Consider the following 27162-nt stretch of genomic DNA (forward strand, 5'->3'; position numbering starts at 1 on the left):
TCCTGTTTCTGAAAACTATTGTTTGCAAATTGTACTGGATTTTAAATGTACTTGGAGAACTTTATATAAAGAGATCCCATGAAACACCATTTTTCATAGTAAAGAAGTATTCTCCCTTCACCCCTATCCTCACCTCCATCCACACTCCTGATTTAGCTCTTCAGTAAATCTGCATTTTCCTGTAAGGGGTTTGCTTAGCTCAGATTATAACTCTAGTAAATTAAGAACAGGAAATTGATACCCAAGAATAGTTGGGATCTAGTAGGTGTTATTAAGTTTTTTGTATCATGGAGTCTTTTGGCAGTCAGGAAAAGAAGCCTGTGAGCCCCTTCTCAGAAGAATATTTTAAACACATAAAAGAAAATGCAGAGAATTACCGAGTAAACCAATTATAACTGAAACACAGTGATCAAGATAATTTTTTTTAATTGTCAGATCATATTTTATGAGTATAATCTTATTTACTTATAAGTAAATCTTAGTGCCTTGCATGTTTGGCTATTGCTAACTTGAAAGTATTTCAGAAGGAACTTTTGGGTATCCTATATAGTTGCCTTTTAAAATCTTAATTTATATGTGTGTATGTATGCATATCTATACATATATACAAACACATATATATGAGACAGATATGTATAATTATATATATTTGCTTTCAGTGGTCTAAAAGCCACACTTGGCTGAGAGTTAGAGACCTTCTCTACAGATGGTGGCTTTTTTTCTTCCTGCCAGAGAAATGACCTTGCCAGGCTGGCCCAGTCTACTCTGCCCAGCCCTTCTTACCCCATGCCAGTCTCAGGGCTTATCACTGAAAGCAGCCTAGCTGGGTGGCTGCCTTGTTGATGTAGAAGGGCTGATGCTTACCCACGGGTGCCTTGTTTGTCCTGTCAATGAGCAATGGTCTGATGTTTCCTGGACTCTGAATTGGGGCCATGTCGAAAGATGATGATAAATTTCCAAGGTGTACCAGGTGTTCCGTTAGTTTTAATTGCTCCTAAACTGAAGAAGAAAATATGACTCTCTTAGATTAGCTCCTTTCTATAAGGCTTCAAAATGCTTTCCTATGACAGTCCTTTAAAGTACATTGCTAGAGGGGGTGGGAAGGGAGTGTTCCCATTTTACAGATGAGGAAGCACTTTAGAGGTATCATATAGCTTATAAGTATTGAATGAAGAAAGTGAACTCTTTATTATACCTTTTCTACTGAACTAGCTTATTTTTTTGAAAGGTGAAATAGAAAAGGTGGAGGTCATTATTTAAAGGTAAAGGTCAAGTACCACATCTCCCTTCTCCCCATCTTCCCTTTCTTGTATTTTTTATGCTTTTGACCTGTTTGCCAAGCAGCTCTTAGTGAGTGAGCAATAGCCTGCCCTCTCCGCCCCCATCACCAAAGGCTAAAGATAGTTACCTCTATCATAGAAGACAGTGTGTGTGTGTGTGTGTCTGTGTGATGGGGGAAGGGGATGGGGGATGGAACAGTTCTATTTAGTAGCTTTTAAGGAGAGCTGGACCCAAGGAGAATTCCATAAAGAAAGTAGTTTTCTTTCCCCACAAATCCATTTCCTGGCAGGGATCTCTGAGGACAATGTGTGAGTCTGTTTATTTCCCATTCCTCAGGATATATATGCCTTTACAAGCCTCCTGCCTTGAAGAAATGTATCTACCTTCTTGTATCTCCTTGTCTTAGGATGTAACAGTGCAAAATAGTTACATGTCTATTGATTTTTTTCCCCCCACTGTCTCAAAATATCACTTGGCTGTGCCAGAGTTATCAGGATTATTTGGTAGCATATTTTGGGAGTGTTCTTTTGGTCTCCTTGGTTAGCCCTGGCTGAAGGATAGGACCAGAAAGGAATCAGCAAAATGAAACCCTCCCAGGGAATGCCCAGGGGCATCTATCAAATGGCATCTTGTGGGGTTCTCTCTCTCTTTCTTTCTCTTTTTCTCTCTTTCTTTTTTCTTTCTCTCTCTCCGTTCCTTCCTTTCCTTCCTTCTCTTCTTTCCTTTCTTTTCTTCTTTCCTTCCTTCTTTCCTTTCTTTCCTTCCTTCCTTCCTTCCTTCCTTCCTTCCTTCCTTCCTTCCTTCCTTCCTTCCTTCCTTCCTTCCTTTCTTTCCTTTCTTTCCTTCCTTCCTTCCTTTCCTTCCTTTCCTTCCTTCCTTTCTTTCCTTTCTTTCCTTCCTTTCCTTCCTTCCTTCCTTTCCTTCCTTTCTTTCCTTCCTTTCCTTCCTTTCCTTCCTTCCTTCTTTCCTTCCTTCCTTCCTTCCTTCCTTCCTTCCTTCCTTCCTTCCTTCCTTCCTTCCTTCCTTCCCTCCTTCTTTCCTTTCTTGATTGCTTGCTTGTTTTTTCAATTTGAGAGTGAATTAAATAAAAACTGTGTGGTAGTTGAGGCTTCCTTATTTCTTTAATAGCGCCTTCAGGCCTTAATCTAGGTGTTGGTTCTGGGAATGAGCCAGGGAAAAAAATAAAAACCATCCTTGTCAGCCATGCTATGCTGGTGAGAATTTGCCAGTGGATGGAGAGGGAGAATTGTTGATTGGCTTGGTCTGTGGCTCTTGGCGTTTTTGCTTTCTTCCAGGACATGTTTACCCAAGACATGTCATGGATGAGCACAAGGATTTAGCTAGAAGCACATGCTCCACTTGGCTGTAGTAGTCTTCTCTTAGGTGACTAGTAGTCAAGATTGTGGTACTATTGTGTGTAGGAAGGCTAAGGGAAGATGAGTTAGACTTGATCCAAATAGCCTTGCTTTCTTTGTTGGCCCATTTGAGAACAAGATTCCTTATCTTTGGGAGTGAATGGGGAAGACTGGGTCTCCTGGCTTGCTTCCTATTGCCTTAAGATGTCAGCTACAGCTGTTGACTCTGGAAGAAGGAATTAAGTTTTCTGTCTGGTTGTCCTAGCTTCAAGCTCCTTTCATAGGCAAGGAAACATCAGTGGGTTTTATTTTCAGGAACAGCATGAAGAACTGTTGGCCAAGCTTGAAGAGGGCAGGTTATTGTATGAACTAGTACACACAGACGATTTTTGATGGGAATGGGGAGTTGTGACTCCCCTGTCCCACTGTGTGAAATCCAGCCAGAATGATTTTAAGATTATAGATTTAAGGGACAGTTACATGGCAGTGGACAGAGCATGGTCCTGAAGTCAGGAAGACTTGAATTGAAATGCGACCTCAGATACTGAACATATATGACCCTAGGTAAGTCACAATCCCAATTGCCTCACCAAAGGAAAAAAAAAATCATACATTTAAGATTGGCAGAGGATTATCTAATACTGCTCCCTCATTTTATGGTGACCCAGATTTGTGGCTGTTTGTCATTCATGAAGGGAAGACAATGGAAAGAAACGAGCATTTATTAAATGTCTCTTATGTGCCAGAAATTGTGCTCAGTACTTTATAAGTATTAAAGTGAGGAAAGGTAAAGGGAACAACATTCATTAGCTGCCAGCTCTATGCCAGGCATTATGCGCTGCTATGCTTTACAAATATTGTCTCATTTTATTCTGACAACACTAGGAAGGAGACACATTTAACAATCGTGGAAAAACTGAGGCAGAGGTTTAGTGACTTTAGTTAGAGTCACTGATCTGGGGCAGATTTAAACTCGGGTCTTCTTATCTCCAGGTAAGAGCTTTATACACTGTGCCATCTAGCTGTCTTGTACATTATATTTAATCTACTGACTGCACCTTTTTACTATTTACTAAATGGGAGATTGTATATCTCATTAAGAGAATGTGCAATGTAAGTCAAATGATGAAAGCTTGTTGGGGGGTCCCTAGAAATTAGGAAATAAGTTCTGCTTTATGATTTATGGCTAAAGGCCAAAGTACAAGACTGGCATATGTCAGCATTAACCAGGGTTTGAACTTGAGCCAACACATGTAGGATAAGCCCAGTGGCCCTGGCCATAATGTGTGTTCCCATATTGCAGCGAGGTTTTAATGAATCTTGGAACGGCAGGTGTCATTGAATATCTAACAGTGACCAGCTAGGTTTGTGAAGTTCTTCTCTTGGAATAACCCCATACTTTGGGTGTTAAAAGTATTCTCCTCATTTTATAGATGAGGGAACTAGCATTCGAGGATGCCAGTGGTTTGTCTGCAATCACGTAGTCAATAGTTGTTGCAGGTGGGATTCACATGACAGAAACCTGTTTAAAAATTTCTCCTGAGTAAATTATATAATCCTAGATCTCAAGCTGAAAGGGAACCTTTCATCTTATATTTCAAATAACTGAGGCTAGAGGAGTGGAGTCAAAATTTACCCAAGACCACAGTATTAAGTGATAAAGACTTGAAGCCAGGTGCATTAACTCAAAATCCAATGTTCTTTCTAAAGAAACTGTTCTTTAGTCTTCACTCCATTCACTGTCTTTTTTTGTAAATGATAATAATGATTAAAAAACAAAACAAAACAAAACATCCTCAGAATGGAGACGCATCCTACTCTATTATCTCTAACCCTGTCAACTTTGTTGTTGGGGATTTAGCCCTACTTTTCACCCCACTGACAATATTTTGTCTTCCCTTCCTGAAAGCCCCTGTTATTAAAAATGGCCCATTTGCTTCCTGATTCTGGCAGTTCCGTTTAGGAGCAAGAACAAATCCATAGCATTTTCTTCAACATTATTGTGTGAGAGGACAAGATTTGTTTTACTTCTTTTTTATCAGCTTAAAAAAAATCAACTATTTTCTTCCCTCTAGTTTCAGCTAATCATTCTAAATATGTTAGAGTTAATTATCTATACTCCCCCACCCCACAACAACAAAATCCTACCCTTCTTCTTAATTGTCATCCAGGTTCTTAACCCCAAAGTCATCAATCTCCATTCAATTTACAAACATTTATTAAGCTGCTACAGCCCACGTGGCCCTTCAGGGAGTTTACAATGAGCCAGTCAGCAAGCATTTAAGATGGAGCTTACTAAATTGGAGGTAATGGTTCCCAAGATAGGAAAATCTTACGTAGGCTTAATTTCTGAGTGGATTTTGCTTCAGTCAAATTGAGACCTGTTGAAGACCTTAGCTTAAAAAGGGCAAGATCTCCCATTACATTCAGGGCCATCGTCAATCATCCTGATCTGTATCAGATCCATATGGCTCTGGAGGGGCAAATGAGGCAAGTGACCTTTCCCAGCCTCCCTCATTTCAATCCAATTCATTGGAATGTCATCCTCTTGGTCATTCAATGAGGGCAGACTCAACCCTTTCTATTCTCTTACCCTCCAAGTCCAGGTGGTTGCCAAGTTTTGCCCACAAGGCTCTTTTCAGTTACAGGGTCACCACATCAGCTCAGGCCCTTCTAGCTTCTCTTACCCTGGATGAATACAGCATCCTTCTAATGGTCTGTATTTTCTGTCTGCTAAGATCCCTTCCCCAATATCTAAACTCATCTCTTCCTAAATGAAGTCTTTATGGATCTCCCCAGCTACTAGTGTCTCTCCCACTTAAAAAAAAGTTTCTCTTGTATTTAATAACTCTGTATGACCGTGATTTCCTCCGACAAAAGTATACATTTATTGAGAGCATTTTGTTTTTTTTAAATACCAGATCATATTTAGTGCTCAGTAATAACTCATTGGTTGGTCATGGCTTTCATGTCATTCTCATTTGGATTTTCTAGGACACTGGGAAGATTGTTCCTTCTTTCTCAAATCTCTAACCATTTTCCCTAGCTTTTCCCTTTTTGTCTAAGAACATACTGCAGATTTTCACTTCCTTGAAAGACCAAAGCCTCCAAACCCAGCTTTCTTTTGACCTCTCTGTTCTATTGACCTGTTTATGATTTCTCTCTTCTCTTTGACTGTTAATCTTCTGGAAACAAAGTACCTCCTGTATCTCCTAAACTGTCTCCTATAACTAAAAACTTATGTAACATTAGAGAATGTATATATTTTTACAAAATGGATATTCAAAGACAGATACCAGTGACTAAAGAAGAAATGCTCTATTGTTTTTTGTTGACTCTCAGTTTCTCCTGCCTCCCTGTGCCATCTCTTCCAGCTCCCACACCCCCCTGCTTATGTGTGTCATGTTTTGCAACATCTCACCTACCCCAAACCTCTCCCTTTAGCCCATGTGCATTCCTATTTCTTGAGACACTGTAGCTTTCCATCATTTACGAGGACCTTTTATCATACATCAGTCTATCCTCTGAGGGTTCTACTGGTACCCCTTGGAATGCTGAAATACTTGGAGCAAGGTGGTACCTCTTTGAAGATCACGTGGGAGGGCAGGGACCAGCCAGTGTCCACACTGATGAAATGCTGGGTGGACCTGTTGAAGTGTTATACATTATCACAACACCAGGCATGTTCCCTCCTTTTGGTCAGTAGGGTAATGTTCTCATTGCCCTCTCTTTATGAAGAGGAGAATTATCACACTAAATCCTATCCTGTGTTTATGTTTGCTTAGTTGAATCCCTAATTTTAATGAATATCAAGCTCTGCTGGCATGCAAGACACTGAGCTGAGTGTTGAGGATAAAAAAGATCAAACTATCCCTTCCCTTAAATAGCTTTTGTTCTGTGTTCACAGGTTTACTGTGAGGATCCAGTGGGATATTTGTAAAATGCCTAACACAGTGTCTAGCGTATAGTAGATGCTTTAAAAATATGTATTTCCTTTTTCTTTCCCTTCCATTGCTCTCTGTGGGGGATGCAACATGTACAAAGATTAACTCAGAGTAATTTAAAATAACTTGGGTGGGTATTTATTTATTATTATTATTTAAATGCAACCAGTCATTTCCTGTTATACCTCCTGATTCTCCATCCTATCTTAGAACTTCCCCTTGTTAAGACAAATCAATTGATATATGGTAATCACATTTGCAATATTCAATAACTGTAGTCCTCTTTCCTTAACAAAGGCTAGTCCCCTGTAATCATTACCACTGGATTTTTATTAACTTTGATCTGAGTTCAGCTGTCTCTGTATTAATTTTCATTTATGTTATTTTAACCATTTGGCCTACAATAATGGGTGGGGAGCGAAAGCAGGACCATCTGCATTTAAGTGTGGCACCCCTGGCACATCCTATATGATAGTTAGTAAACATTTATTAAAAGAAACTACTTTGTGCCAAGTACTGTGTGAAGCACTGGGGAAATGATGAAAGAAAAAAGACAAACCCTGCTTGAGAAGTCACTTAAAGTTTCGTATCTTACCCAGTTTTCTGAGACTGTGACTGTCCTACATTGGTAGAGGAGTTTTCCTCAAATTCCCTATACCAGTGAAATCACAGGTCTTATGTTATTGTGTATATTTACAGAGTCATAGAATATTAGTGTTGAAAAGAATCTTAAAGTTCAGGGATTTGTAACTTGTTTTTAAAAAGTATTTTGATATTTGTAGTTCAAAATAATTCATTTCCTTTGTTATTTTATATAGCTTATACATTTAAAAAGATTATCTTGGGAAGGGATCCATGACAATATAAAATTGTTGAGACCCCCCATACCTAAACACAAGTGCCATCTGCAGTGTGCTGCAGTGTGCTAACAGGCAATGGTCTAGCCTTTGCTGAAAGACTTCCCATGAGATGGAATCCACTACATCTTAAAGCAATTGATTTAATTTTTTTGACAGCTCTAATTGTTAGTCTTGCATAATAAAACTAATCCCTCTGCAATTTCCATCCTTATACCCTATTCTGCCATCTTGGATGGGAGAACAAATAGAGAATAGTAGCTAACAGCCCCTAGCATTTATATAAGACTTTATGGTTTGCAAAGCACTTTATAAATATGACCTCATCTTGTCCCTATCAAAAGCCCTGGGAAGTAGATGTTATTATCAGTCCTATTTTACAAATGTGGAAACTAAGGCAGGCAGCAATTAAGTGAGTTTCTTGGGGTCGTATAGCTCATAAGTATCCTAGGCTGGATTTGAAGCTTGGGTTTTCCTGACTCCAGGTCCAGCACTCTTTCCACCTTGTTACTTAATTGCTCATAGAAAAAGTCTAATATTTTAAAAGACAGCCCTTCAGAAGTCCTAAGACACCTATCGTGCGTTCCTTCCCTCCAAGGCTTTTCTTCTCTAGTTAAAACACCTCTAGCTCCTTTCACCAGTGCTTGTGATCATGATTCCTATCACCATCCTGACTGACTTCCTCTGCTCTCTTTCTTATCCAAAACATGTTGCCCCAAGATGTTTAGATGCTCTAGTCACAAGAGGGCAGAGTTCAATGGGGTTTCCATCTTTCTAGTACTTGTCCTCTATGCCTCTGGATTATAGTCTAACTTTCTATAGGGGCATGTCATGTTTGATACTTGCTGACCTTGTGCTCCCCTAAAATTCCTAGATCACTCAGCTAAGAGCCATATTTGCCACTTTGGCTTCATCATTAATTCCCTGTAGGTGACCTTAGAAAATTACTTTATTTGAGTCTGAGTGAATTTATCTATTAAAAAAAAAAAAAAAAAAAAAAAAAATCCTGGTTCTGCCTTCCCAGGTTTCTTTGCATTGCTGATTTTTGTCATTTCTAAAATTGAATGACAGTTCCAGTCAATTCATATACTGTGTTAGGTTATTGGCGAGTTGATGGGAGGCTTTTTTTTTTTCCGCCTTCTGTATTATCCAGGTTCAAGTGTTTGAAGGGCTGTTTATCATGCCGAGGGATTATGTTTGTGCTAGACAGAATCAGTAGCAACTACAAAGTAGAAATTACAGAGAGGTCACTTGAGGCTAGATTTTGGTGGCAGTTGAGGAGAAAAGCATGATGTCTTTTAAAGGACCTGTGCTGTTTTCTTTACTGACTTTCCTGTAAGAGAAGTACCTGCCTGCATTAAGTTTCTGAAAGTTTGAGAATTTAAAATCCTAGTGGAGTCTTCCTGCATTAGATGGGCCTTTTACTTGATTGTTACATTGGAGAAAAAGAGCCAGATTTTCTAAAGCCATTTAGATTTATTTGCAGCGAATGATTTGTACATTAGTATCTCTAAAGTCAATTCCAGCCATTAAGGAAGGCCCAAGTTCAAATTTAATCTCAAACACTTTTGTTAGTTGTATGACTTTGGGCAAGTAACAAATAATTGCTCCTACCTCCCAGGGTTGTTCTGCAGATCAAATGGGATAATAATGTGCTTAGCATGATGCCTTTCTTCCAATTCAACTCAACAAGCATTGATTTATTTGGTATAGTATAGTACCTATTATATATTCTAGACATTGTGCTATGTTCCAAGCTACAAATATAAAAATTAAACTGTACCTGCCCTCAAGAAACTTACCTAAAGCACAGATACTAGAATGGGGAGTTTAGGTGGTTGGTAGACATGGTGGGGTGAGATAGTGTATGGAAAATCTTTTTTTAACTTTTAAGTGTTGTATAAATATCGGTTGTTGACATTATTTATTATTATTGGTTTCATCCTTGCATTGGAATGATAGTTTGGCAATTATAAGTTTTTTAAACTTTTTCTGACAGGAGAAAAGTAGAGGATTTCCTTCTCTTTCTACTTGTTCAGTCTCCAGATATAAGGTGGGAATTTTTTTATGAGGGGAAAGGAAGATAGGGATTTAGCTATTATGGTGAAATTTCTCATATTGGGAACCTGAAGCCACTGTGTACTAAACAGGCAAAGGACTGTTTTGTCTTTGAAGTAGTAGAAGGGTGGAGTAACCCGGGTGTAACTCATTTGTATGTTGTAGGATGATCCTGATACTGGGAAATTCCCCTGCCGATGACTTGATTGAGTACATTGTTAGTTGTCAACTACACCCCATTTTCACCATAATAATTTGACCATCCAAGCTATAATTTGGTGCTATGGCACATAGTAAGCACTTAAGAAATGCCTGTTGATTATGATGATGATGTTACAGCATGTTGATGAGTAGGAAATGATTAACTGAGAGAACTTATTTCATTTTGAACAGATGAGGGAAATATTTGGTAATTGAAGTACCATTTCCCCCATGGAAGAAAAATATTAAAACAGTATGAACTAGGAATACATTTTTATTTTTTACTACATAGATTTTAATAGTTTTTGGGTTATTTGAAATTTGATTCAGATGATTATCATAAAGTCTTAATTTAGTTAGTTTTTAATTTTTATTTTTTTAACTTTCTAATCTGAAAATGACTTCCATTCATCAAACTCAACTCTTCCTCCCTTTCCTACAACCTCCTTATTATTTGGTGATAGTATTTAGAGCTGGGAGCTATTTTAGCCAATATCAAGTCTGATTTCATGTTCTAGGAAAGGGAAAGATGATCAACCCATAATCCCAAATTTCAAACACAAAGTCCTATGACTTCAGATTCAAAATAGACTGTATTCTTGACAGGATGAAAGTATGGCTGATCAAATCCAAGTCTTCCTCCAATGCTCTATTCTTATAGAGATGAACCTGAGTTCTCACAGGTTATGTCAGGGGATTATCATCTCTTTGGATGGAAAGTCTGCTGGTTAATTCTTTGTTAGCTGAGCAATAGTCTAGCTAAGAATGGAAAAGCTCCTCACCAGAACATTGCCCTTTTAAGTTCCACAACACCTTCTTCAGGTGTGGTATAGGAAGCTTCTATAAAGATAGCACTACTGAGTTTTTGAGGGATTGAGATTGAAGGGAATGGTCCAAATACCTTGCTGTTCTTCTCATTGTTACTTTAACACCTCTGCCTGGGCCAACACCACAAACATAAAGAGAAAGGAAGCCATAAGTTAGTGTCAGTGAACCTCCCTCTTGAGGGCTGGGGCTAGGTTTGTTGGCTAAAACAAGTCCAGTAGGTTTCACTGTGAGACCCATTTGGCCATGTGGTTGGGTCTGGTCTGGAGTTGCTTTTCAGGGAGTCTGATTAGAAGGAGGAAAAAGCCAAAGGAGGATTTCAGCCTTTGGAAGTTGTGACCTGTGTCTATTTTTGGAGTATATTATCATAAGACTATTAAGGGTTTCTGGAAGAAGGTAAGTTTAGGAGGAACCATCTACTGATGGGAAAACTAAAGAAAATGCAGATTATAGCCTGATCAGTGTTTGACAAGAAAGTGCAGAGAGAGAGAGGAAGAGAAACAGACAGACAGACAGACAGGAGAGAAATGTTTAATTTGAGGTATATTTAACGTGGTGCCATCAGAAGCCTGGGTTCATATTCTGCTGTAATAACCACGGGGGCAGCTCATTTAACTTTTCCCAATTTTCAGAGTTTCTGAATTTGCAGAGAATTTGTGATTTGGTCAGTGTTTGGGGAATGCTTGATCTAGAATAAAATCTAGCTTTGTCACTAATGACTGTGTCCATGAGCAAGCCCTTAGTGTCCATACCTATAAAATGAGAAGGTTGGGCAAGATTGTCCCCTCAAGCTCTAACATATTGTAGGCTTCATGTGATAATTCTTTTCATCAGTTCTTTCACCATTGCAAACCATTTATTGTGATAATAATAATAGCTAATATTATTCAGCATCTGTTATATCCCAGACACCATGCTTAGGTGGTTTATAAATATTACTTTTATTATTATTATTATTATTATTAAATATTAAGAAAGGTGTGATTATTATCCACATTTTAAAACCGAGGAGACCAAGACAAATAGGAATCAAGTGATTCACATAGCTAGTAAATATATGAGGTTGCATTGAACTTAGCTTTTTCTGATTCCAGATTTGGTGCTCCATTCATTGTGCCATCTGGTCAAATTTCAGAAATTATCTAAAGCTAATATAAGTTATGTGCCTTGTAGCACATAGCTAGTAGCAGCAACTGGATTTGAATCCATGCATTCCTGACTCCAAGCTCCTAGCATGATATGGTGTTTCCTTTTAGATTACTGATAAAAGGGGACTATGTTAGAACTTAAATGGGTTGTTGTGAAGCGCAAAATAGATGTTTGTAAAGCTCTTGGTGACTATTAAAATACTGTGTAAATATCAGCAACTCTTATTATTAATGTGGCTTCCCTAAAAGAAAACTGATCCTAAATACAGGAGAGGTTTAAAAAACTGTTCTTCAGATGAAACACAACTCAAGTCTGTGTTGTGGAGTGAGGAGCTCCAACATATTTTATCCATTAATTTAATTTTTTCATGTGATTATCTTCAGGCCTGTAAGTCCTGAAATTAGAAAATCACATAGAAATTGTAAACTCATTTTCTCTATGAGAATATTAACAGAAGGTTGTCAGTTGTCTTTTTGCTACATCATCATCCTGTTATTAGGTATTCGAGTATTCACAGGATCTTTGAAATTATAGTTCTTAGATTTAGTGATTGGCTCAGGCCATCAAAGAACTTTTAACTTTGGAGAGGTAAAGTGAATTAAAAAAATCTTCATAAATTGTCCCTGGACAGTGTTTGGCTAGACCACATCTATAACTGATGAATATGTGTGTTGACAGGAACTGAGAAATGAGAATTGGTCACATGTGGTACCATTTTGAATGTATGTTGATTAATTTAATTTAAGAAATTTTTATTGAGCTCTACCTTTGTGCCTAATTTTTGGCTTCTGAGATGGATTAGGAAGAGTTGATGGATGACCAGTTCAGAATATGGCCAAGAACTCACTCGAGTTCACTCGAGATACTCTCCCAATGCTCTACTACTGAGAGTTTAGGGTTGCAATTTAACTCTGCCTTTTCAGGGCCCCATGGGCCTTTACATCCATGCTGCTGGTATAGTTCAGCAACCTAGAGTTGTCTTGGCTGTTGTCCATTGTAGGTGATTCCATCCTGTTGAATTTCAGGTGGATGCTGAATTTTCTTTGTATGTTTAAATCCTTTAAATATGATAGAATTTCTTTTTTTTTTGGGGGGGGGGAATATTAGGGTTAAATCACTTGCCCAGGATCACATAGCTAGTAAATACCAAGTGTTTGATGCAGATTTGAACTCAGGTACTTCTATATACCATTGGCTGCTTTGAATATAATGGAATCTTAATAAGAGACGTTGACCTAATGGTGGTCCAGAATAAGTCTTGACCAATTAATGGACCTTTTCTGATAAAGATCTTGAGTAAAGTAATATAATCTAATTCTTGTTTCAGCTCTTTATACTCTGTGCTTCCCTCATGTCCTCCCTGCATCCCCTACCCTGTTCCCACTTCTGAGGCTTGAGTGTAGGCAAGCCAAAAAGATATAGAAATCTGAGTGATGGATCTTTATTAATGGATGTAGCTGTTTTAACATGTTTCAATATGGTTTGGTTTTACAAACCCTAATACTTAAAACAACCTCCCAATCAGAACAATATTGCCTCCAAATCTAGTCCTTTTTATTTTACACCATGAAGAAGTCTTCTTCCCTAAAACTTGTAGTAGTTAGGACATTTTTTCTTATATGACGTAGCTTTTAGAGTTTGGCTGCCCTCTTGAACATATTTTAGATCGATAGTTTCTCTCTTAAAAAGTTACACATAGAACTGAAGACATGAATGGGCTCTACTGTGATAGCAAGAGTCTGTGATATCCAGAATATGAATTCTATACTTGTATTTGTGAAGGCTAGCATTCTATTGTATTTTACTCTAATACATTTTTATTGATTTCTTTTGTGTTCAGATTGCTTACATTTCCCAGAATATTCTTCCATCCAACTCTCCCTGAGAGCCATTGGTTAAAACAAAAAATTTTTTAAAGGAGGGAAACAATTAAATTACCCAAGACAATGGCAGTGGCCAAAGTCTGCTAAGAGCTTTGCTGCTTCCATCTGGAGCTCCACCCCTAAGTCTGCAAAGAATAATGGTGAGGGACTTTATTCATTCCATTAGTTTTGATCCAGCCGAATCCTCTCATCCTTTTGGTTTTCTGAACAAACCAAAGTTGAGATGAAATAGATTTCTAGAGCAAGGGAGAATCCAATGTGTCTTTTATAAGCCTTTTTTTTTTTTAAAGATTCCAGAAGGAAGGTGCCAGATTTTGGGAACCCCCCAAAATTTATACTGACAACTTGGAATTTATTTGGGGAGTTAATAAAGAGTCTCTTTTTTTGTGGTTTAATTTATAACTTGGTGTTTTTTCACCAAGGTGCAAAGAAAGATTTTCTGAGGCTGGAAAAGTACTTTGGGTGATACATGAATAGTTGTATATGAAGGGTTTTCAATTCAGAGGTCTCATTTCCCCAGGGACTGCAAAATAGAAATGTCATGATAGAAAGGCAAAGAATCGTCAGCAATGAAGGACAAGTTCTAATTAGTTATTTTCTATTGAATAAGTACAAACTGTGGGCTACCTCAGGGAATCTTTTCTTGATGAGTCAGGATTTGGTGATGCTCAGAAAGCTGCCTGGGAGATTTCAGGTGCCCAGTAGTGCCACATGTTCATGTTCTTGTCTGGGTGCTGTCCATTTGGTTGACAGTTGTTTTGGATTATGGCAAAACCTTTAAATGAGAGCTATGCCCCAAAATTCTTTGCATTGGGTATATTCACTAGAAACAATAGCTGCATCATGTTCTCAGTTATATTTCTAAGGAGCAGTCTTGGAGTGAAAAACTTTTGTGCTTTATCAAAAGTCAGAAGTCTGATATGCATATGAACAAGAATTCCCTGACCTTAGAAATTTTTTAAAAAATTAAAAAAAAATTTTAAACAGAACTTTATTGTTATCCAATTTCATGTAAAGATAGTTTTCAACATCCTTTTTTGTAAGCTTTTGAATTCCATTTCCCCTCTTGCCTCCCATTGCCCCAAGATAGGAAGCAATCTGATACAGGTTATACATATACAATCATTGAAACATATTTCCATATTTGTCATATTGTGAAAGAAAAAATCAGAGCAAAAGGGAAAAAAAACCACAAGAAAGAAAAGGCAAACAAACAAAAGTGAAAATAATGTGCTTCTATCTGCCTTCCTTCTCCATTGTTCTTTCTTTGGATGCAGATGGTATTTTCCATCCCAAGTCTGTTTTAGCTTTTTCATTTTATGGATGAAGAAACTAAGGGCTAGAGAGAGTGAATGACTTGTCCAAGTTAGTTAGCCATTGTAGGAGTTGGGAATGAACCCCAGATGTTCCTGACTTCAAGCCCAGTGCTTGATATTGATTATTCTACATTGTCTCTAATGAGTTGTATGACATTCCTTTAAGAACACAGGTTATATGAATATGTATATCATATGGAGGAGTAAAAGCATCTTTGAAGACCAAATAGTGGATCTTGAAACAATTTTATTGAAAGAAGAAACTATAGGAAGATGATAACGTTTTAAGAGAGTTTTCCTTCTAATTTTTTTTGGAGGGTGGGGTATGTCTTCTTGAAAGAGATAAGCTAGGGGAGACAATCAGATCCCCTTTTTGAATGTACTTTCCAAACCTGAATGATTCAGATGCATTTTATAGTACCATTCTATTATTCCTCTTTCTATTGGATTTTTATTGCTTTGGTGATTGTTGAACTTGTGTTTGATATTGTATTTTTCACTTATTATGAGATGCCCAAGGGGAGAACAAGTGATTGGAAACTTCACTTTGAGAATGACACATTCTGTAGCATACAAAGTATAATTGGTAATTGTGTTAAAAAAAAAACAAAAAACAAAACCCAAAACCTTTTTCTTGCCTTAGAATTAGAAAAGGACAAGTCTTATATCCTTTCTCTCCCCCTCTCCCCAATTCTCATCTTTAATTCTCATATAACATTTGCCATTATTGGATATTTTTTGTCCTTTGGATTTCAGGCATAGTTCTCTTTCCTGGATCTCTGTTTGCTTCTCCACACTTTCCTTTTCTGCTTTCCTCCCTGGCTTCTTTTTTCCCAGCTCTTTTCCTCAGATGTTGTTCAAGTCCTCTTTTTTTTTTTTTTTTTTTTTTTAATGGATCTGACAGTCTCAACTATGAAGATGATACCGAAATCTCCATCTCCAGTACAGATCTCCTTTGAGTTCTAGGTCCACCTTTTCTGTTTTATCTGTAGAATACCTTTACTTGAATAGCCCATTTCTCTCTTCAGACACCAACCAAATCTTTCATCTTTTCCCTTAAACTTATTTCTCTGTTGGACTTCCTTATTTCTATCAGTGGCCTGAGCACTTACACTTTCTGTTGTAATGGAAACTTTAAGGCCATGCTTTACTTTCTTTTCACCTCCCATATCCAAAGAGGCACTCAATTTCTGGCTCACCTCTTTGTTTCTCCCTTCCTCCTCTATACAATCTTTTTCTGCCCACCCTCGTTATCTATGTTAGACTTAGAACACTGTGATAGTATCCGAATGGGTCTTTATTCTGCCTGCCCCAGATTTGTCTTTTCTCTGTCTAGATCTAGCCTGATCATTCATTCTTTCTCCCATTCCCCCCACCATCACAGTTTATCAAAGTTAATTTAAACTACTCTGGCTAACATTTATTGCTGTCTATAATCTGTCATAAACTGACCTTTCCAGCCTTGTCTCACATGACTCTCCTCTTGTAGGCTTCAGCCAAAATGGACAACACTCTGACCCCTAAACATGACTCTGCTTTCTCATCTCAGTGACTCTGCCCTTTTGCCTGACTTCCTAGCTGTCACTTATAGCTCACTTCAAATGTTTTCTTTTACATGAAGCTTTCCCTGACCACCCAGTTGTTGACCTCCTTGGATCCTATCTAGTACTTATTTGCATGTCACTAGTTTAGGGTGTGTGTCTGTCTAAGATTTTTCTTATATCCTCTAAAATGGGTTTTTCCTTTCCCGTTGTATTTTGTTGCTATTGTGACTATTGGGATTATGTTTGTATGAAGTGTTCACCATATGTGATCCACATATATATGTGTGAGATTCATATTCATATATATTAATGTACTTATATTTTGAATTGATTGCTACTTTATACCCTAACTCTACTGTAAGTGCCATGATGGTCAATATGGAATGACTACCATCCTTGGAATCACGATTAATTTGGGTTTGGATTATGAACATGGGCAAATCCCTTAACTTCTGTGATCCACAATTTCTTGCTTTGCAAGTGAGGAGTAGAATAATTATAATGCTGATAATGCTTACTTCATGTCATTGCTTTGAGGATCATTGAATTGATATAGGATGATATGGATGAGGGCAGGGAAATTTAATATTAGGAACTAGTATAATAAGTGGGATGGTGTGAAATCTTCCAAGAGGGCTTTATAGATATTTAAGCGAATGAATGTTTTTCAGAATTTGGACCTTATTCTGCTCTTGTCTTTTCTCTCTCTTTTTTTTTTTTAGGTTTCTTTTCTTTAAAAGACTCCAAGCTTTGGCTTGGAGACCCCAACCGTCACCATTGAGCCCAGCAGCTGGAGCGGCAGCGAAAGTCCTGCCGAAAACATTGAGAGAATGAGTGACTCTGCAGATAAGCCCATTGACAATGATGCCGAGGGAGTCTGGAGCCCAGATATTGAGCAGAGCTTTCAGGAGGCCCTGGCCATTTATCCACCTTGTGGGAGGAGAAAAATCATCCTATCAGATGAAGGCAAAATGTATGGTAAGTCGCATGGAATTTATTTTTGCCGTAATTGGACAGGAACATTCATGTGATTGATGCTCAGGGGTCTGATGGCTGTATTTCACAAGCTTGTGTTGTTTTCGGGGATGGAGAGAAGCCAGGTGCCTTTACAGTTGTGTTTGGTAGATAGAGCTATTGTGCTTCTGAGTACACCTTCATCTGGCACTAGATTAATCAGGAAATTATTGCTTAGTGGAACCACATGTGCTGTACCAGCTACTAGTGCTTAATGACTGGAAGTGAAGAAAAAGTAATTTCTCTGTAAATGGTGGGACTAACAAATGCATAACAGCCACAGCTCCTCACTCCAAATCTGGGTCTCCCTTTACTGTAGAGTTTTATTTTCTGGGCCACTGAACATTGTCACATTGCAGCTTGGCCCATTCTTCATGGCATGAAGTGGTTGCATGTTCCTTAAATGCATCCCTACTGGAGAATCATTCCCCCGCAATGAATCTGCAGCCGGACCAGAAGTGAGTTCCATGTTCCACTCGCTCCAGCTGGTATTTGCCCCGAGAAGCTTCCTCCGAGTGTGTGTGGATGTGTGCACAGATTTTTGTGCTGGGATTAGTTGGGTTTCCCCCACCCCCTAAATAAATATTTTTCACTGTAGAGTTTTACTTTTGGCTACTTACCTTGTGAGAGGCAGATGGCAGGTGGTGGGGGGGAGGGTCGTACATCTCGCCCGTCTAATTGTGAACATGAAGCTGACTGAGTTTGTTCTGTGACTTGAGACGAAAGAGACACAAATAAACATCCCCGGCTTGGAGAAGGCTGGGCACAGCAGCCTACCTGAGACAGTTAACTTAGCACCAGAGTAATTTATTTCTAAATAATTTGAAAGATTTTCCATAATGGGGTGTTGTGCCTTTAATCCTGTTTCTTCTCCATCAGGAACCGTAGGAGTCTGCAGGATAAACTAGCCCATACTGTTAAGGAGAAAGCAGATGGCTCTGCAGCTGCCACCAGCTGTGCCCCCCTTCTTCCCCTCCCTTCCCCCACCCTTCCTAGTAGAACTTGGATGATGTAATGGAAACAAGGAAAAAAAAATTTTTTTTTTCTTTCTCTGCTGTTGGAGTCTCTCACAGCCTGTCAGTGTCACCGAGAGGCAGAAACAACCCTTAAGGCCCTAGCTCGCAGCTGTCATGTGACCCTTGCAGCCAAATGAAACATCATGTCTGGAAAAATAGACTTGGGTTGAAGCCGCTCAGCTGCTGTGGGTGGAAAGTTTCAAGGCCTTCTGATCCCACTCCTCTCATGTTATAGTTTCTGTACACAGAGAAGGAGAGGGCTTCCCTTTTCTAGGCTCGTTATTCGTTTCTTTTTTTCTTAAAAAATGCATTTTTAAAACTTTTTTTGTTGTTGTCATTCTGAACTTAAAAAGCAGTATTAAGTGTGAGTATTTTCTTAGGCAAAGAATGGAAAAAGGATTTTTTTTTTCATAAAACTGGGAATCTGAATATATGTACAACTTGATGTGTTTTTAAAAGTATATAATAAATTTGCTATGAGATCCAAAGATGTCATGTATTCACCTCTCTCTCAAATATCATTATTTGTGATTAATAAATAATCAAGCAAAGCAAATCCATACATTGTATATAGAAATAGTAATAGAATGATAAGCCTGGACACGAATCCTGAATTCAAATCCTGCCTCAGATTTTTCCTAGTTGTGTGACTCTCTGCAAATCACTTTGCCTGTTTGCCTTAGTTCCAGTCTCTGAAAAATGAGAATAATAATAGCACCTACCTCAGAGGAATATTATGAGGATCAAATGAGATAAGTGCTTATTTTACACATAGTTGATGTTTTAATAAAAGCTTATTTCCCTTTTCTTTTCTCTCTCCCTTCATTTCTATTTATATTCTTTGACTCATGTAATGGAGACAACTCTTGTTCTTATATATTTGTATCAGTTTTCTATTTATAACACGTCTTTGTAAGAGAAATTGCACCTTTGTAAGAGAAACTTGATGCAAAGATTATTTCCCCATTAAGCATTTTCCTTCAACTTTTAGATTCAGTAATTTGTGCAAATTAAAAAAAAAATTTATATAATAAAAACTGTCTATTTCGTGTCCTATGATCAAATTAAATCAAATTGACAAACATTTATCAAGCACCTACTATGTACTAGGCACTCTGCTAAACATATATGAATATATATTTATAATATATATATATGTGTGTATAACATATATGTGTGTGTGTGTGTGTGTGTGTGTATATATATATACACACACACACACACACACACACACACACACAACAGGATATGAAGAAATCAAGGGGGGGAAAAGGCTGTTAATCTCTATTTATTCATAAAATTCCCTCATTCAGAGTTGGGAATTCCATTGTTTATCCAGTGTATTTACAATATTATCTTTCACATTGAGATTTTTGTTATTCAGTTATGACTGCCTCTCCATGACCCTATTTGGGGTTTTCATGGCAGAGATATTAGAATGTTTGTTATTTCCCTCTCCAGCTTATTTTACAGATGAGGAAATTGAGTCAAGCAGGGTTAAGTGACTTACCAGTGTCACATAGCTATTAAGTGTCTGGCCAGATTTGAACCCTAACCCTAACCCTTACTCAGTGCACTCTATACACTGTCATCTAACTGCTCCATTTTACATTTAATAACCTGTTACTATTGCTTGTTGAATGACAGAATGAATTTTTTTTTCACATTTTTTTTTTTGTTATTTTTTTGGCATATTGATTTAAGTACCTACTATGGGCCAAGCACTATGGCAACACCTGTTGTAGTATGTGGAGTGAGATATTTTGCCAGCCTGTTTTCTTGTTTGCTCAAATGTTTTGAATAGTTGGGATCATTTTGGTTTAATTATTGCTGTTTCCATTTGTTTGTTAATATTGCATACGTAATCTGCCCCACTGATCATCATCTCTATTTTTAATTAGTATTAGTTTTTTTTTTAAATTAAAGCTTTTTATTTTTTAAAACACATGCAAAGATAATTCCTCAACATTAACCCTTACAAAACCTTGTGTTCCAATTTTCTCCCCTCCTTCTCCCCACTCCCTCCCAAGTAGTCCAATATATGTTAAACATGGTAAAAATATATGTTAAATCCAATATATGCATACATATTTATACAATTATTTTGCTGCATAAGAAAAATCAAATCAAACTGGAAAAAAATGAGGATGAAAATAAAATGCAAACAAACAATGACAAAAAGAGTGAAAATGCTATTTTGTGAACCACACTCAGTTCCCACAGTCTTCTCTTTGGGTGTAGATGGAGTATGAAATATTTTTGACAAATACTGCTTTGTACTATAGTGTGATCTTTGATACTACTTTTTAAGCCCAGATACCTCCTTCCTTCCCCCCTTCCCTCTCCCCACATTATTTTTCTTTGAAATTTTAATCTTTTTTTTTCTGTTCAGATACGTTTTATTATTTTTTTTTCTCCCAACTCTCTAAAGTAATCTTTGGATTGATTTGTATGGCACTGAATATTTAATGAATTGAGGTATCATTGCCATTTTTATTATGTTGGTATAGCCACGTGTGAACATTTAGTATTTTTGAAATTATTTAGCTTTTTCTTTATTTCTGTAAAGAATGTTTTACAGTTGTATTTATATAGTTTCTGTGTAGATTCCCAAATAGTTTTTGTATTTTGAGTTATACTGCAAGAAATTTGTCTATCTCGATTCTGGGTTTTGTTGGTAATAGGCTGATAATTTTTGTGGATTATACTGCTACTTTGCTTATATTAGTATTTCAGTTTTTAAAATCTAAACCTCTAGGATTCTTTAAAGAAATCTTCATATTCTCTTTGAAAAAGTGATAATTTTGTTTTGCCTTTGCCTTTGCTTATTTTCTCAAAAAAAATTTTTTTTTTTTTTGTTACTAAAAGTAACACTTTGAGAACTATATAAAATAGTGGGGACAATAGCCAACCTTGCTTAATCCATGATCCTATTAAAAAGGCTTACTAGATTTTATTTTCCTCTCCTAATCTCCCCCAACCACAGCTCTTATTTTTATTTTTCAGGGTTTTTGGTTTTAATTTTGTTAATCTTTTTTTGTTGTTGTTGTTATTGAAAATTTGTAATTTTGTTAAATTGTTTTTTTTAATTTTTAAAATTATATGCCCAATTCGTTGGCCTCTTCTTGTTCTTTGTGTCTGTCTCTGTCTCCAAACTTTCCCACAAAAACTAATTTGGTTTCATCTCAATATAGACTTCATTTAAATTGGTCTTTTCTCTTAAGGTGCTTCATTGACTATAATTTTTATTTTATTTTATATTCTCTAATGGTTCTATTTAATATTTGTGCTTTCAGCCTTTTTGAAGCTCTGTGACCTAATATGGTTTTTAAAAATGTATTTTGGGGACCCCTGAATATCCCCATCATATTAAGATGTTTTAATTTCTGATATGACATATGCCAATTGCTATATCTCCCTAGCAAAAGCTCTTGGAGGGGATGTCCTCAATTTTTAATAATATTAAGTGATCATGAAAGCTAAAAGTATGAGGATTGATGGTAAATGATTTTTGTGAAGATGCGCTATGTGTTTCTGAATAATAGGTATATTTCTGTCCAATCTCAGTAATGGTCAGAGATCTATCATGTTTCATCCATATAAAGATGTTTTCAGGTCCTTAATTTCCTTCTTGCTTATCTTTTTGTTAGATTTGTCTACTCCTGAGAAGATTGTGTGATCATCAACTTAAAACTTTATCTTTCTTTTTGCTTTTCCTTATGTTTATTTGCTATCCTATTTAATGCATGTATATAGTAAGTGAAATATGAACTAAATATTTATTGAGCCTGTCATTTCACTGGTATGGGGAAATTCCCCAATAAGGAAACTTCCTCTGTCAATGCAGATCAGCATCTTCTCTAACTTATAGTGGCAAGGAGTTGACCAGACCCTTGTGACTTTGCTCCAAATCACATATGTGTAAGGTGGGATTGATATATAAGTCTTCATCCCCTCCCCCTTGCAATACCTTTATGGATCATCATAAATAGTTCTTTATATTTTTAAACTTCTCTGTTTTTAGTGTTGTCTAATGTCATGGTTATTACACCTACTTTTTGGAATCATTTGAATCATCTTCTGGTTCATCTTCTTGATGTTAATTTTGTGTATTTCTTTTTTAAAGGTGCTTCTTGTAAATAGCATATTGTTGAATTCTGCTTTATAATCTGTTCTTCTATTCTCTTTCTTTTAATGGGTAAATTCATTCCATTTATGTTGACAGTTATGATCCATCTTGGGACTTCCCTCAATAGGGTGCTACTTAAAGCTTCTGTCATACTTTATTATACCTATTCTGGTTTCTCTGCCAGGACCCTATTTCAATCCTCACAACTTCTGGCTGTCCTTTGTTCATTCTTGGACTCTATGAAGGAGCTTACTGATACTTCTATTAGGATTTCTTGTTGATGGTTTGATTTAGTGCCCTTTTTAGGTCTGATGAAATAAAACTGGAAGAACTAGGTTTATTTGAAGTTTCTCATATGCCTACCTTAACTGGTAGTCTCTCCAACTTCATTGCCACTAGGTTTTTTCCCTTGACATTTTAAAATATCTCTCTCTCTCTCTCTCTCTCTCTCTCTCTCTCTCTCTCTCTCTCTTTCTCTCTCTCTCTCTTTTTAACTCTCTTTTTGGCTCTCTCTGATTGTCTTTCTGTCTGTGTCCTCATTATCTTGTTCTCCTTTCCCTATCTCTGTCTATCCTCTATAAAACATAACTCTTTGAGCTGATATGAATATTGATATATGGGGAACATGTGAGATGGTGGATGGTGTGCTAGCTTTTTTGTTTATCTAAATTTTTTGTTTAAATAAAAATATTTAAATCGCATAATTAGTCTATCTCCTGAGTATCCAATGTGTTTCTTGCAAAAAACTGGGAAAAAGACAATTTCCTTTCAGGTTTCTTTGGTTCAGAGCTGTATATATTGTAGTGGGGGGGAAAAAAAAAACCAAAAAACAACATTCTCTCTACCCCCAACCTCAGCCTTGTAGAATTCTACATCCTCTCTGGGGATTTAAATTCTTGCCAGTCTCCACCTTGGCTTTAACAGGAAATTTACCACTAAACTGCAAGCTGATCACTACAGTGTTCTTATTTGAGACTTAAATGTGGCAACACTGCCTAAGATCTAATTGAATTGCTAATCAACAGGCATCATCACTCAGTTACTCAGTATTTATTGAGCAGCTGTATCTGCTCAGTACTCAGCACTGGGCTGGATAGAGCATTGACTCTGTGTTTGTGTGTGTGTGTGTGTGTGTGTGTGTGTGTGTGTGTGTGTATTATTCAACACTTCATGAAGATCTGAGTCCGTGTGGTTTTCTGTGGGCACTTGCAGTTTGTTACAACTAGATATTATTGACTGTATCTGTGGAAAGCCCACTTTAGATTGGAGAGCCAAGCTTCCTGAAGGAGAAACTCATTGGGATTGACACATAGGCTCTTCAGTGGATGCTTGAAGGAAGACATTGACTGTGCCATAGGTGAGGCTTCATAATGGGCTCTCATCATCTTGTCCCAGTCATCATGGATTTCCCATCTCTAGCCTATATCCTGAGATATGGGGCCATCTAGTTTAATATCCCCTCTTTGACCCTCCTAGGCTCCATTATATAAATGAGGCAGCCACGGTCCATTTCTCCACAGTCTCACAGGTAGTGAGCATGAGATGCAAAATTTGAGTCCTTTCTTCCTGCTCCAGAGCCAGCACTCTCTACAGCCCCTTCCCTGCTGAGTTCTGGAAAGAGTCTTGCCCTAAGAGCATACTTGTTCTCTTAAGATTTCAAAATAAAATCATTCCAAGTGTTTTGTATTCTAAGTGTAGCATATTTAAAACAATGTGATGCTTTGTAGTGAAATATCAAGTTTTGTGGGGTTTTTTTTTAAACTTAAGAGATGCTATAGTATTTCCAAGCATTCCTAGAGCTTTCAAGTGCAATGTGATGTCAGCATCCCGAGTCACACAAGAGGCAAGGTCGAGTACAGTGCTATTTCCTCTGGGTGATGAGGTTTCCTTAAGCTAGACTGCAGAACAGGTGCAATGTCAGGAAAGAAGAGAATTAAAAAATATCTCTTGAGGTTTAAGCCTTATTAGAAGGAGGTGATGAGATTTCTTTATTCTATCCTGTTCTCCCTCAAATATGAAGTTTAGCTTCTGCTATTTCTGCTCTGGTAGATTGCTCCTCCCTTGTTATTCTTTGATCTAAAAATCTTTTGTCTTGTCACCTCGAGCAAAGATTTTTGAGGCTTATTGAATTTTTTCTATTCATTCCTGTGTGTTTATGCAAACAGAAGCCTATATATTATTTATAGTTCAACTCTGTACTGTTTTTGTTTATTTTTGGATGGGCAAAAAGTAAGACAAAGATTAAATCAACTAGGAAACATTCCCAACCCCAAGTGGACTGCCATTTCCTGGGTGTCTCTGGGAGCACTCATCAACACTTGCATGTCCTCACTTAAGGGAGAGATATGGTTTATCTCTTGAACTGTTCCATTAAAAGGGATTAGCTTGAGCAAGCAGCTTTCTTAGATCTCCTTCCTTTTACTCTCTTTTCCATTATCCCTCATTGTTTTTTAAAAGAAAAAAAGTTAAGGAAAATCAACTGACAAACCTTTTTCTGCAACATATAGTATTCCCCATCCATAGTCTTTACCTTAATTCCATGAAAAGAAAATTTTACCCATTTATCAGTTATAACTAAAAGTTATATTTTGATAATATGACCCATTTTAAAAATCAGAATTAATCTATATTCGAACCACTTTTCCAATGGAAATAAAGCAGTCCCCCAAATCTGGAGATTCTCTACTCTGGGGTAAGACATGAGATCACAGATGACTGGGTTGGGGAATGAAGCCACTTGAAAAGTAGTTACCTTTTACTTTGTCCTGAGTCAGAATCTCAGACATTAAAGATAGAGGACAGAATGACATTAAGAATCTTTAAGAGATCATAAGCCAGCAAAAAATATATTCCTTGTTTGGGAATGTCTGATGGCACCCTGGAATCCCAGCTCCCCAGCAACTCAAAAGAGATGGACAGCTTCAGTTGATGTCTGCTAAGATCTCCAGGTGCTTCCAAAGGACAGCTGCAAGGACAACCACCTTTTTGTTTGAAATTATTGAACATGGTATTAATCTAGGCGTAGATAGCAAAGCCCTATGGAAAGCACAAAATCCTCTTGTGGGGATCAGAGTATCTACTCTTAAAAAAAAAGTTGAAATGATTGATGAGACTGCCTGTGATCTATCTACCTAATCTTCCCAGTCACTAAGTTGTAAGAGAATCAACAGAGATAACTATTGCTTCTACTTTTGCTCTCTCCTGCTCCTTGGATAGCAGTAACAACTTTCATTTATATAGCCCATGATGGTAAAACAGTTCTTTTCACATCCAATTTTCTTTGATTCCCATAATCCTTTGAGGTTTCAGTTCTTTAACTTTTACTGAGGATCACAGAGGTAAAGGGAATTGCCTGAAGTTATACAATTCCCTTTTTCTGAGAGAGCATGATTTTAAGCTCAAGTGTTTTGACCCCAAATTCAGTACTTTGTCTGCTGTAATATATTACCTTCCAAGGAAAAAAAATGAGTGATTAAGGAGGCAAGGAAAGTAACAGGATTGAAAGGAGGCCCCTTTTCATGCTGAGAAAACCAGTGAGCTATCCCAATCACTCTGAGTGCAGTGTCCAAGGTTATTGAGAGCTAGGGACCTCTGTCTTTCAGAGGTTTACTTTAATTCTACTTTTATTTGTGAATTTCTAGGAAATAGATTATTCTTATGGATGCCTCCATTTTCAGCTTCTTCTGGGTCCTGGGATTCTCTCATTGGACCTTAGATTGATCTTTTTGGTCTAGAAATAAGTGACAGGGGGAATGGGTGAGGTATTTGAAGTACTCCTTTTTTCAAGGAAAGGTTCCCAAAGACACAATTAACACCTTTAAACATATGAAAAACTGTCTTGTCAATGAGAGATTAAACTAGTTTTACTAGACTGCAGAACCAGGAACGAAAAGGGGAGATTGCATAGAAGTATATTTTTGACTTGGTTTTTGGTCTGTCCTTCCTTGTCATTTTCTACCTATTGATAAGGCAAGAAAAATGAAATCTATTACATCATGCTAAACAAATTCCTACATTAACTTTATCAAAAATAAAAAGAAAGAAAATGTCCTTTATTTTACATTATCCTGAATCCATTAACTCATTTTTTGGAGATGGATAAGCATGTTTCATCATGATTTCTTTGGAATTGTGATTGGTCATTGTGTTGATCAAAGTTAAGTCTTTCAAAGTTGATTATCTTTACAATGTTTCAATTGTATATATTATGTGTTTGCATCAGTTCATATAAGGCTTTCCAGGTTTTTCTGAGACTATCCCCTATATTACTTCTTATAGCACACTAGCATTCTATCATGATCATGTACCGCAACTCAGTTCATCATTCCCTAATTGATAGGCACAGTTTCAGTTTCCAATTCTTTGTCAACATAAAAAGATCTGGTACAATTATATATATATATATATATATATATATATATATATATATATATATATATGCCTTTTCCCTTTTCCTTTGATCTCTTTGGGATATAGATCTAATAGTGGTGTTGCTGGGTCAAAGGATGCTCATATTTTAATAATCTTTTAAGCATAGTACCAAATTCTCCAAATTGGACTAGTTTATAGTTCCACCAATAGTGCATTAAA

General features: G+C 37.1%; 1 protein-coding gene and 1 long non-coding RNA gene across 9 annotated transcripts in view; one reads left to right on the forward strand and one right to left on the reverse strand.

Moving 5' to 3' along the window:
* Nucleotides 1-27162, forward strand: part of TEAD1 (TEA domain transcription factor 1) — a 294259-nt gene that overhangs the window by 80764 nt on the left and 186333 nt on the right. For all 7 annotated transcript variants that reach the window (XM_023506271.2, XM_031943071.1, XM_023506274.2 and 4 more), the window contains one exon: nucleotides 17136-17391. In XM_023506271.2, the coding sequence (XP_023362039.1) occupies nucleotides 17244-17391 (148 nt within the window). In that variant the 5' untranslated portion in view covers nucleotides 17136-17243. The remainder of the gene's footprint in view (nucleotides 1-17135; nucleotides 17392-27162) is intronic.
* The window catches only part of LOC116420000, a 33819-nt gene continuing 24048 nt past the window's right edge, over nucleotides 17392-27162 (reverse strand). For both annotated transcript variants that reach the window (XR_004230328.1, XR_004230327.1), the window contains exons 3-4: nucleotides 18048-18140; nucleotides 17392-17645 (exon numbers count right to left, since the gene is read on the reverse strand). This is a non-coding gene — a long non-coding RNA (uncharacterized LOC116420000). The remainder of the gene's footprint in view (nucleotides 17646-18047; nucleotides 18141-27162) is intronic.

Source organism: Sarcophilus harrisii, chromosome 6, assembly GCF_902635505.1.
Source record: "Sarcophilus harrisii chromosome 6, mSarHar1.11, whole genome shotgun sequence".
In the NCBI taxonomy this organism is placed as follows: Eukaryota; Metazoa; Chordata; class Mammalia; order Dasyuromorphia; family Dasyuridae; genus Sarcophilus; species Sarcophilus harrisii.